At 39.1% G+C, this 13,149-nt stretch overlaps 1 protein-coding gene and 1 long non-coding RNA gene across 2 annotated transcripts; both read right to left on the reverse strand.

The window, feature by feature from the left end:
- Positions 1 to 254: 254 nt before the first annotated feature.
- Positions 255 to 4,953, reverse strand: LOC111191672 (uncharacterized). Its single transcript, XR_002649593.2, has 4 exons — positions 2,812 to 4,953; positions 2,527 to 2,702; positions 1,806 to 1,907; positions 255 to 1,617 (listed from the first exon to the last, which is right to left on the reverse strand). It is a non-coding gene; the product is annotated as an uncharacterized LOC111191672 (long non-coding RNA).
- Positions 4,954 to 10,703: 5,750 nt separating this feature from the next.
- LOC111191664 (SCAN domain-containing protein 3-like) lies at positions 10,704 to 12,881 on the reverse strand. The gene is made up of 2 exons (XM_049472074.1): positions 11,165 to 12,881; positions 10,704 to 10,714 (listed from the first exon to the last, which is right to left on the reverse strand). Exons 1-2 carry the CDS (start codon positions 12,879 to 12,881, stop codon positions 10,704 to 10,706), a joined length of 1,728 nt encoding a protein of 575 aa, XP_049328031.1.
- Between the last annotated feature and the right edge of the window lie 268 nt (positions 12,882 to 13,149).

Consider the following 13,149-nt stretch of genomic DNA (forward strand, 5'->3'; position numbering starts at 1 on the left):
GCTTAATGCTGTAAAATTGAAAATTATAAATACTCTTGAATATCTTTTTTTTTTCTTCGTTGTTTGTTTATATATTTCTATCACTGCATTTGAAAGTATTTCAACTGTGGCGTCATACTGAACAACCTGATATAATGATGAAGTTGAATTTAATTAAATACTTCTTTAGTTAGATATGATTAATCACACTAGCAGATAAAGTTTGTCATTCCTTGTAGGACTTTTTAAACAAATTAAAACAAAGCTTAAAAAACTAATTAATCAACAATTTATTTACATTTATAACATCCATATCAAGAATCAACATCCAAATATACACTTGGTGGAGTTTTTAAACACTGTCCATTCTGTTGAGTTACTTTGACCTAACTAGTTGTAAAGTCAGAGATGATGGCTCATTTGTTGCTGCTGTTTTTGTTATAGTCCTTCATCAGTGCTTTCCAGTTTTGGTTGGTGGACCATCTCAGTCCAAAGTGTCACAAGAGGTTAAAAAAAACAAAAAAAAAAAAACTACTACTGTCTGATCTACCCAAACAAGCACCACATCAGTGTCACTGCAATGCTGAGAATGAAAAACAACACAAATAATACCTGCTACATGGGGGTCCTTAGTATTGAAGAACTAGGTAACTGCTGTAAGTGACTGATGGATGACAGCAAATGTAATTGTAGAACTACAAAGTGGTCCTACATGTTCATTGGAGCTGATAAATTACCATTAGAGTAAATCCACCATATTTTTTAAGTGTTCACTGAGAAAAGGACAAAAGAAATGTAAAAGAAATGTGACAAACACTTACAAAATTTTCTTTCTTGACACACTTTCCTTCTGTATGTTCTGCACACGTAACCTGTGTGACCTTACAGATTTAAAAGTCTCTCTAGCTTCACGTTTGGCCTTCTCAATATGTTTCCGATATGCATGCAGGGCAGAGATTTTGTGTTTCTTAGAAACTATTCCAAAGTTTGCAAAGGCCATTTTGTGTGCTTTCTGGATTGTATTGTGCAGTTCTCTGCTGTACTTGTAGTTTGGTGAGTGACTCCATTCAAGCAAGTCTGACAGCATGGTCTGCACTGTAGGCTTTGGTTTAGGACACAGCTGATGGGCAATCTCACTTTCAGTCATGGCCATGCAAGAAGAGGTCATGTTAATTTCAGGGATATCTGCAAGACACATTTTTCTTGGTAACTGTTGGCAGTACAAGTGCAAAAAGCAGGTTCACCTCAAATGTGACATTGCCATCACGATGGTATACTGAAAGACAGTCTCCATCTATGTAGAACTGATCATTGTCAAAATATTGTTTTGCCACGCTATTGCGTAAAACTTGTGTGTTTATGCCTCTTCTTTGTGCCTCAGTCTTGGCCATCATGGTGTGCTTGCACAGATTGCCTCTGTCATAGGTTTTGCAGTCACAGAGCATCCAGACTAAATCAACTGTAATTATACGAGGGTCTGACACTGTTGACATGGAATCTTTTGGCAGAGAACATCTCCCATCTTCACCTATGTGAATTTTTTTATGCAGACCATCTCCCAGCATACTTGTAGTAGGTACAGAAGTAGATGATGCTGAAGTGTTAAGTCGTCCAGCATGTACGAGGTCATCCAAATAACTAGAAGAAAGCAATACATTGTATAATATAACAACCAATAAATAACAAATAAACCAAAAATCCTAATTGAATCTGACCACTTTCCTATTTTTTTTTTAAACAATAGAGAAACAGTCTTATTCATTCAAGTTTCCCCATGCAGCTAACATAATAGCTAATTGATGAAAACCAAGACCTAATGAACTTACTTGTAATATTTTTGGCCATCTCCACAAAGCAATTGAAGAAGCTGGTCAACTCGTTTATTTGCTTGACCTCACAAAAACTGGTATTTTATAGTGAGGAAGAATCTGAAAAGGGGAAGAAACATACATGCACCTGTAGTAAAATCCTGAATAACACAGCAGAGTAATTTCACACCTAAATCTTTTTGCTAGGTGGTTGCAAAGGTGGTTGTTCCTGTTACTGTGGTATTAGTGTTTTTGGGATTAGGAACAGGATTGCAACTGTGGATTAGAAACAGAGGAGTGATGTTCAGTACAGATGTGGATTAGAAACAGAGGAGTGATGTTCAGTACAGATGTGGATTAGAAACAGGAGTGATGTTCAGTACAGATGTGGATTAGAAACAGGAGTGATGTTCAGAATAGCTGTGGATTAGAAACAGGAGTGATGTTCAGTACAGATGTGGATTAGAAACAGAGGAGTGATGTTCAGTACAGATGTGGATTAGGCACAGTAATGCAGGTTGCTGTTAAGTAACCATAGTGTTGCAAAATTATTTGTTTTTAACACCATCATTTTAAATGAAATACATTATGCCATTTTACAGTTGCTGAGATTAATCTGTGGAAACATACATAAATTTGCTTTATTTACATAATTCCTTAATAATTGATTGCAGGAACTACCTGTATGATTACTCTATGCCATGCCACTTCCCGTTTGACCTGCTTTGAGAATGAGTACCTCTCTGCTTTGTTGTTGGTGTCACTGCTGTTGTGCTCAAACAATCGTCCAAAGTTTGCCCAGAGTGCGGCCAAAGGAAACCATTGGTCCCTGAGGTAATGGGTTACCCGGCTGCTACCAAACTGGGCCTCAAGGTCTCTACACTTTAAAGCAGACACACTTTCAAAATCTTCTTCCTGAAATGTGTCACAAGCAGACGATTATCTTTTTCAATTTATCTTGCAAACAACGTAACATATAGAAATATATATTTTTCCTTTGACCAAGTGAAACAAGAATAATAACATTCAGTTGCAAGATGTCACAGAAATCCCTTCTTTTGTACTGTCATGCAGGCTTTCATTGTCATCATGGCATGTAGAACAGTGTTTCTTTGGGCAGGTGATCCTCCTGAAGGTTTTCTCCATCTTTTTTCACCAGCCAGTGATGCACAGCCTTGAACATACAATACAAATACACTTAGTGCTGGGCGATAAAAAGATAATATTTATCGCAAAATAACAGAGGGAAGCTTGTGTGATTTGGGACGGGTCCTTGCATGAGTAAAGGCAGTGCAGCTTTTAGCAATCATCTTTTGTGGTTAAATTATTAGAGTGTTTCTATCACAATCACTAAATATTGAAATGAATAATAATGATAATATAAATAACAGTCCTTATTATTATTATAATTATTATTATGTCGGTCAATTCTATTAGTGTCAATGTAAAAGTTATGGTTTGTGTATTAGTATTTATTATTTATGCATTTTATTTTTCAACACATTTAAACAATATCACTATAATATGATAAGCGTGACAGTTTTGGTCATTATAATGCTGATATAAAATGTTAATATTGTTTCATCTCTAGTAGAAGCACACAGCACAGAGTGCAGAGGGAGCAGTGGTTTAATCCACATGCTAATATTTTGGTTACTGCAGACGAATGAATCACAGACATTTGACATGAATAATTGCGCACCCTGTGTGAGGCAACAAACTCCCACATCTCAATATCTTCACTCATCACTGAGGAGTACAAAGTAACCTTTAGATGTAACAGAAATAATGGTTTGATTATATCGTGATATATATATTGATATTGACTGATATAAAAAAATATTGTGATATGATTTTTTCCCATATTCCCATATATGTAGAGGGTAAATTGTTTGACAAATATAACAAAATGCAGCCGAAAAGTACATTTTATATTTCTGTAGACTATAGGTGTCAAAATCAGGCCCATGGACCAAATTTGGCCCACAGTGTAAACATATTTGGCCAGTGAGACAATCCCATCAATACAATCATTAAAAAAAAAAACATAAGTCAGGCAGGAATTGGCTCTTGTTTTACTGGACTCCCCTTTGCTTTGTCCTTTTGCCTTATTTGATCTGTCACAGGCATAAAAATAATAGTCTTTGCTGGTGGACTTAGTTGCTGGGAAACAATAATTTCTTTCCTCTTGGATCTTAGTGATGTAGGAGTCCATAAATTCCTTCTCATTTCCATTAATAAGTTGGACTTCTGTATTTACTTTAGAATCTTTGGGTTTCCTCAGATTTTTTGCTATTCCTTCAAGCCACACCTTCTGCATTGTCTACAAGAAACACAATTAGAGATATTAATAACTTGCCATAATAAAATTTTTAATGAACTAAATTTAGATTTTATTATATTTAAACATAATAAAAATACAAAATGAAATAAAACGGTAGAGTAAAGAAACTGATATACAAAACAATGAATATTATGAATGTGCAGGAAAAATCAAGCGTATGTCATGTCTACTACATACACATTAGAATAATCTAAACACAGGAAAGGGATATAATTAATAAAAATATCATATAACATTCAACATCACAAAAACTTACCTGATTATTACAGCACCCTCTAGTGTTTTCTAACTGTACCCACACTCAATATCACAATAACTCACCTGATTATTACAGCGCCCTCTACTGTCCTCTAACTGTACTGTACCCACACCCAATACCAGAATAACTCACCTGGTCATTACAGCTCCCTTTACTGTCCGCTGCTGTACTATACCCACATTCAAGATCGCAATAAATTACCTGATTATTACAACGCCCTCTAGTGTTTTCTAACTGTACTGTACCCACACTCAATATCACAATAACTCATATGATTATTACAGCATCCTCTGCTGTACTCTAACTGTACTGTACCTACACTCAATGGCTGTGTCTCAATTTAGGGGCTGCATCCTTCGAAGGACGCGGTCTACGAAGGTGTGTCCTTAGAAGGATGGGTAGGCTGCGATGGCAGTACTGAAATGAGACAGTCTACCCTACGGTAGTATTTCCTGTTTTCTGTTTGAGATTCTACCCGCCACAACCAAAGTCAGAGCTGAGAAATGAGGCAGAGATTTTGATTCTAGTTTTGCTTCAGACCACAAAATACCAAATTAATTTAGTCCAGGTTAATTAACTGTGCAGTTACTTAAATATTTTAAATGTGAACGGGTGGAACTGAACATAAACAAATAAAAGGGCGTTTGAAATGAAGTTGGAAAAAGGAGAATAAATTAGAATAAAGTATTATGTTATATTGTTTATTATGTATATATTATATAGAATTATGTATTTTATATATATATATATATATATATATATATATATATAAACTATACAATACTTAAATAAACTGAATAAAACATTAATACATACACACACACACATATATATGTAAATAAATATATAAGTATTTATATATCTATAAACTATTAACATATAACAACATAAACATGATACTACATATATAAACTAAATAATACTTTCCGTGCTGAAGTCGGCTGGGAAGGATACACCCAGTGCATCCTTCGTTTCCGAGGAAAAGAAGGCTCCATTCGTCGGCCGCATTCGAAGGAGTCTTCGAAATGGGACAGCCTAGTCGCACCGCAGTGACGTAATCGGCCTTCAAATGAGTCCTTCGAAGGATGCAGCCCCTGAATTGAGACACAGCCAATATCACAATAAATCACCTGATTATTACAGCGCCCTCTACTGTGTTCTAACTGTACTGTACCCACACTCAATATCACAATAACTCACCTGATTATTACAGCACCCTCTACTTATGTCTGCTTGAGAGACCGGGTGATGATCTTCTCATTCTGGTAAGACAGCACATCCATCTGCCACAGCTTGGAGCCGTTCTGGTGCAGCTCCGCTAATGGTGACAGTGTGTTGGTGAACATGCAGGTCGATGTGGAGGATCGGTGGCTGATGGCTTTTGCGGGGCCCTGCAGTGCCAAGCAGTGTCTTTAGAGCCATAGGTCCACCAGAAGGGCCTACGTGTACTGGCTCGATGGGAATGAGGAGGTCTGGGTAGTCCGAGCCAATGAGGAGGAGTGGCTGAACTTGCTTGAATGAGTTGAGAGGCAGTAGGTCCTTTTCAGAGCCTCAACTGGGTGTGAATGAGAGGACAGTCCAAGCTCGGGTGATGTGAAGGCCTGCTGGATCTTGTACCACGTCTGTGGGTGTCTGGCGGGGGACACTGAGAAGGACACAGACTGCCCAGACACTGTCCTGATGTCCTGGCGGATGGTACGCAGGGCTAACTCCTCTCGTTGTCCATGTAGACCGAGCTGCTGCGCCGCTTGGTGGAGGAGCATGGTGCGTTCAGCCATCGTCGAGGATGGCGTAGGTCTCCACCCTCTTGCCTCCGTGGTGCAGGTGCACCTTTACCATCTTCAGCAGCACACAGCTACCACTCCGCACTGGATCTAGGTAGTAGTTTACAGGCTGGCTGGCTGAAGACGGTGCAGCAGTCTCTGGCTTATTATGCGCATTCACCTCATGCAGTATCTCTAAGTGCAGGCGGTTGCATTTAGGACACCGGGCCACCTGGTGGTCTCGTCCACAACTCCAGCACTTCTTCCCGGCCTTCACCCACTCTACACACAGTGCAAGGGACATGTTCTTAAATGCAGTGCACTGGTTGAAGTAGTGTTCCTTGTTGCTGCAGAATGGACAGAACCTCTTGGGGGGCTGGTCTGCCCGCTGAGGTGGAGGTGAAGTTTGCTTTAGCGGCTGCTTGGCTGGATTGACTAGTGGGTCTACTGTTCCCACACTCAATATCACAATAACTCACCTGATTATTACAGTGCCCTCTACTCATCTCTAACTATACTGTTCCCACACTCAATATCACAATAACATACCTTATTACTACAGCGCCCTCTACTGTACTTTAACTGTACTGTACCCACACTCAATACCACAATAACTGACCTGATTGTTACAGTTACCTCTTTTGTCCTGTAACTGTACTGTTCCCACAATCAATATCACAATAACATACCTTATTACTACAGCGCCCTCTACTGTACTTTTACTGTACTGTACCCACACTCAATATCACAATAACTCACCCGATTATTACAGCGCCCTCTGGTGTTTTCTAAATATACTGTATGCACACTCAATATCACAATAACTCTTATGATTATTACAGCACCTTCTACTGTGTTATAACTGTATTGTACCCACACCTGAATATTACAGCACCCTCTACTCATCTCTAACTGTACTGTACCCACACTCCATATCACAAAAAGTCATCTGATTATTACAGCTCTCTTTACTGTCCTCTAACTGTACTGTACCCACACTCAATATCACAATAACTCACCTGATTATTACAGCGCCCTCTACTGTACTCTAACTGTACTGTACCCACACTCAATACCACAATAACTAACCTGATTATTACAGCGCCCTCTACTGTCCTCTAACTGCACTGTACCCACACTCAATATCACAATAACTCACCTGATTATTACAGCACCCTCTACTGATTTCTAACTGTATTGTACCCAAACTCAGTATCACAACTGTACTGTACCCACACTCAATATCACAATAACTCACCTGATTATTACAGCGCCCTCTTCTGTTCTCTAACTGTACTGTACGCACACTCAATATCTCAATAACTTAACTGATTATAACAGCACCCTCTACTGTACTCTAACCGTACCGTACCCACACTCAATATCACAATAACTTTCCTGATTATTACAGCACCCTCTACTGTCCTCTAACTGTACTGTACCAACACTCAATATCACAATAACTCACCTGATTATAACAGCACCCTCTACTGTTCTCTAACCAGGCCCGGAGTGGCTAATCGGGAGATTCGGGAGTATTCTCGATGGGCCGGCACTGATGGGCCTGTTGGACGAAAAAAAAAAATATTACCTGTCACTTCGCTAATCTTATTCTTGCATTCATTTCCATTCAACTACGTATGCATTCATTATTCGTCTGACAACACAGCCCCTACTTCGCAGTAGATTAGATGGGTTTAACCCATTTCTGAAGAGATAAAATTAAATACAGCAACAGAATAGCACGAAGCGTCAGTCGGCTGTGATGGGGGGTAAAAAGAGGCCAGGTGGAGCTGAAAAGGCCAGATAAAAAAAAAGAAGAAGATGGAAGAAGAAGCTGCCAAATGTGCAAAATTAACAAACTTGTTTTTCAGAGGACAGACTCCAGCTGCAGCCGGTAAACAGAGATATGGAAATTATCTTGAATTGTCAGCTATTGCGCAAAGTTTGCAATGTCGACTTAGCGTAGTTTATTTTGTAGAGCCCAAAACACATAATTAACCTCTTAACACGCCCTGGCCCACTGGCGGGCCAGAAATATGTCATCATTAATATCTTGCTGTGTTTATGAATAATTGTAGACACCCAATATGCCATTTTAAAACCTAGAATCTCTGCTTTTCAGTATCTAGCCTATTTAGCTGTATGTCCTTTCAGGAAATAAATATTTAGGGCAAAATGTGCATTGTTTATTAGAATTAAGATTCATAATTTTGAATCTGATAAAGCTATATATTCTGTCTTTAAGCTACTACTTTGAGGATTCTCCCATTTGTTTTGATCTTTTAGAATTCGTTAGATTATATTAGAGCATTTTGAGCTTAGTTTGGTGGTTATTTTCCTATTTTATATCTATTTTTCTGTTTTCATTTAATTAGCTTATTAGCTTCTAGCTTGTTAATATACAGAACGTCTCCCTGGTCTTTTAAATGAATGTTGATTTATTCATTTAATAGCTTTATCTAACTATTTTAAACCAGACAGACACTGTCTGAATTTTTAATCGGGTGCTGAGAGCTCATCCACATGTTTGAATGGTTTGTCATGTACAAAAACGCACGCGATTTATCTGCTGACACTGTAGTCTGACTGGCAGGCTGAGAGACTGAACGTCACGCAGCCCCAAAGCAGTAGAAGAAGCGCCAGATCCCTGGGAGCCGCACACCCATTAATCCACCTGCAGAGCTTTAAACGCTTTAAACGCGTCACTTTCCTCGGGCCAGGTTGGGCTCCAGGAAATAGTCTGTGATGTATTCATCTGTTTTTAATACTATTTTAATTTTATATAAAGCTATGGCCTGATAAACACCATATAGCTAACTAACCAAGTTAGTAATGATAACTGAAACAAAAAAAAAACAGTAATAAAAAAAAAACTAAAACAAACTAAAATTACAGATTGAATACCCTCATTTTCGTGTTTGTTCATTATTTATAATTGATTCATATAAATGTGGTATATCAAAATATATATTTATTGTGATATAAAAAAATCCATATTCTGATTTATGATTTTTCCCAAATCGCCCAGCACTACTTCTCAGTCATATTAATTCATAAAATTAAAATTTTTTAATTTTAAAATTTTTACCTTTTAAATCTTTATCTGATTTAAATTTGAATGAAACATGTTTAAGTGAAGGGTGCTCTGTTAACTTACCAACATATACTTGTACTTATATGCAATAAAAAGGCATTGTAAGATCTAGCTGCTGTTTTATTTAGTCCAATTTCTGCTCCATGGAAAAATGAAACTCCCGGGCTGAAAAAGGGGCCCACTTCTGCCCTGTCTCTAACTGTACTGTTCCCACAGTCAATACCACAACAACTCAAGCAGGGATGCGTCCTAAGCCCTTTCCTCTTTACTCTCTACACCATAGGTCGGCAATAGGCGGCCCGCGGGCCAGATGCGGCCCGCAAGCAAGAAACATCTGGCCCGTGAGGTTGAACTATAATGAAAAAAAAAATCGGACTGTCCGTCTCAAAAATGCTCTTTATTTAGAAACTTAATTTTCCAAAACAGAAAAATTTATTCAATCTAATAATGTTATTTGTTTCATCTGGACACGACGGCTGGATATGGGGGTGAATAAGCACATTAGCGATGTGTAGCATGAATGTTGGACAGCGCCTGATGCTGAAATTACAAAGTGGCCCTTAAAACATGGGTTTCAACTGGTGGGTTGCGAACCAAAAGTGGGTCGGGGGCAGGTTCTGGGTGGGTCGCGGACAGGTGCCTGTTTATACTTTGCACTTAACGCGCTAAAAGCGGAGAGCGCGCGAAGCGGGGAAAAAACAACCATGGAGGATTTTTAAGTGATTGACACCACTAATATAAATATAATTAAATTTTGCTGATTTAATCTAATGCTGATATTTTTTTTAAAGAACTTTTAAAAACTGAAATGCATCCAGCAATATGCTTAGGGAAAATATATGTAGTTTAAGCAGTTTAAAGTAATGCTGCTGTTTTTGTTCTTAATTAAGCGGCGCAGAGATTGAGATTACTCATGTCTGCTGTTAAATAAATACATTTAGTGATAATAATTATCCCTACCGAAAAAGAAAAAAAAAAGTCCTAGTCGCAGACAGCTTGTAAAAAAATAAATACATACAATAAAATAAAAATGATTAATGCCAATCTGATTTTATACTCATCTTTTATATTGGAAAAAAGAGACAGAGAGAGTTTCTTACTAATGTTCTCTGAATGCAGAGATATGCATAGAAGTATCTAATTTTGTGGGCTAATTTATTTTGTACAGTTTTTATATTTATTTTAGTAGTAAAAATGTATACATGTAGTTGTCATGTTTCTCAGTTTTTTATGCTCTTAAATTCACTTTGCATGCATATTTATGCTTAAATGTGTTTTGAAGGCTATTTTTCAAAATTAGATTTGTTTGTTTTTTATTCTATAAACGTGGGTCGCAACTTAATGACCATGCAAATGTGGCTCCCGGGCTGAAACCATGAGAACCCCTGCCTTAAAACATAGCTTCACGTTATTGTGAAAATTAAAACATGGCTTCTTTCAAACAAGCCAGACTTCAAACATAGTCTGTGAAAAGTAAAACACGTGTTTCAAACATAATGTACAAGTTATTTATTTGTAACGGTGGTGGCACCAAAAATGTAAACAATGGAACAATACAGTTGCCCTGTCAAATCGGACCAAATCCGAGCAAAAAAGAACGAAAAAAAAGGCTGAGTCCTTTTGTATCATGGGCTGGAGTGCTCGAAGCTCCTGAAACGACAGAGCAGACGTGCTACATTTACCTTATGCTTAGTAACGAGTCATTCATTTAAAATACAGTTCAGATTAGACACAATAACTGGTTTAGATTACTCACCTAGTGTGAAAAGTGGCATCTCCCGCTTGTCACTATTTTTTTAAAATCTGGTGAAATAGACGTCACTTTAATCCTCAGACAGTTCTCGAGATTTTTATGAGTCAGTCTATTCCTCTCGTGCGTTTTTATTGCATTCATAGCTGAAAAGGACGACTCACACACGTAGGTGGAGGGGAACATGGTCAGAGTGTAAAGTGCGATTGTCTTGAGGTTGCTGTATTCCTCGGAGCATGGTAGGCCTACCCAAAAGCCCCACACAGACTCCGCACTTCTTAACGCATCTCGCACAACTGAGGTTGTTTGGAAATGAATAATTTCCATTTCCAGCGCAGCCTGATCTAAAGAGGGGATCGTTTCTTTTGCCAGGGAGGAGAAGTTGTCGGCCGGTTTTACTGCGGGGTCACGTATAAAGTCAATGATGTCTTTTGGGATGGAATAGTCATCAAACCGAGAAGTGAAGTTGTCTCGTAGCCTCTTAATGAAGTCAACCATCAGCTCCGTCACTTTTCCCGCTGTCCTCTTCAGGGTGCTGAAATGTAGGAGCCTGTTGGTGGATATGTCTGCCTCAAACATCTCCAGCATCCTCGTGAATGACTCCAGCTTTTCAACCATGTCCACGATGGTTTTGTCTTTTCCCTGTAGCTGAAGGTTCAGCTTGTTTAAGTGACCAAATATGTCACATAAAAACGCTACATTGGACATGAAGTTTTCATCTTCCAGCAGTATAAGGTGGTCAGCTGCTGCTTTGCTCTTGCTCATTCCAAGGAACGCCTTGATCTCATTCAGTAGCTCGTAGTAGCGATCCAGCGATTTTCCCTTGCTTAACCAGCGCACATCATTTTGAAGCAGCAAGTCATTGTGGGTGGCATCTTCTGATTCAGCTACAAGTTGTCGGAAAAGCCTGTGCTGGGTGCTTGATGTACCTCTGACAAAATTAATGATTTTCATCACTTTTTCCATGACATCCTTTAGCTCGCCACTCAGTCTGGCACAAAGGACACTTTGGTGGATGAGACAGTGCAGCGCGTGGATTTGGGGGGCGAGTTGTTTCAGCCTGCTCACCAGACCTCTGTGCTTTCCCACCATAGCAGGTGCCCCGTCTGTCACGATTAGGTTAACCATCTCAAATGATAATGAATGCAACTGAAACAACTCTTCCAGTTTCAGAAATATAACATCTCCAGTGGTGTGCCCTTCTAATGGAATTAGAGACAGCAGCTCTTCCTTGAAATCCTTCCCATCGTAATATCTCACATAAACGCACAGCTGGGCTACATCTGTTTTGTCAGTGCTCTCGTCTATGGCTAAGGAAAAATAGTTTGCGCGACTGACACCGTCGATAATTGCACCCTGCACTGCATCCGACAGCACTTCTATGCGGCGGGCAGCCGATCTTGCAGAGAGGGACATCTGTTTCACTGACCCGATCACACCATCCATCGACTTGTCGGTATCCAGTTCCTCCAAAACTGTCACCATCATCTCCTTGAAGACCTCTGCATCAACAAATGGCTTGTAGTGCTTTGCGAGTACCCACAACGCTTTTAGAGATGCACTGGTTACCTTCTGTTGGGATGTGAGGCCTCGCACCAGGATCCTGCTGCTGTGCGCATAACCACCTTTAAGTGCTTCGATTGTGCGCTTTCGTGCCTCTGTCTTCGGAGGGAATGCAACCTTGAAATTAGCATGCTTTGTTTCGTGGTGCCGTCTAATATTATACTCTTTGCATGCAGAGACACCCTCGTTACAGATCAGGCATGTCGGCTTTGCATTCAGAAAACTGGGGAGGATGAAGGCATACTTCTCTGTCCATTCTTCATTAAAAATTCTGTTTTCGCTCTCAACTTTTCGTTTAAGATTTTTTGATAGAGCCATTTTCTGTTAGATAACTGCTAGCTTCTTTATTCTGTTATTTTTTTTTTATTTGTTTGTTTATTTTTTATTTAACAAACGGGTATATCATTAATAGCGCCCCCAATGGTCAGTCCACAGATTTCACCCACATCAGCCCACTTGAATGTCTGCTTGTCATTTTAAGAGCGCCCTCCCGCCACCGCGCCCGCTTTCCCAGCAGGAAACGTGCAAAACTCACAATCTTTATAAATACATGACAAAAATATTTTACTAATGTATCATTTAGGCT

This window comes from Astyanax mexicanus, chromosome 25 (genome assembly GCF_023375975.1).
Source record: "Astyanax mexicanus isolate ESR-SI-001 chromosome 25, AstMex3_surface, whole genome shotgun sequence".
In the NCBI taxonomy this organism is placed as follows: domain Eukaryota; kingdom Metazoa; phylum Chordata; class Actinopteri; order Characiformes; family Acestrorhamphidae; genus Astyanax; species Astyanax mexicanus.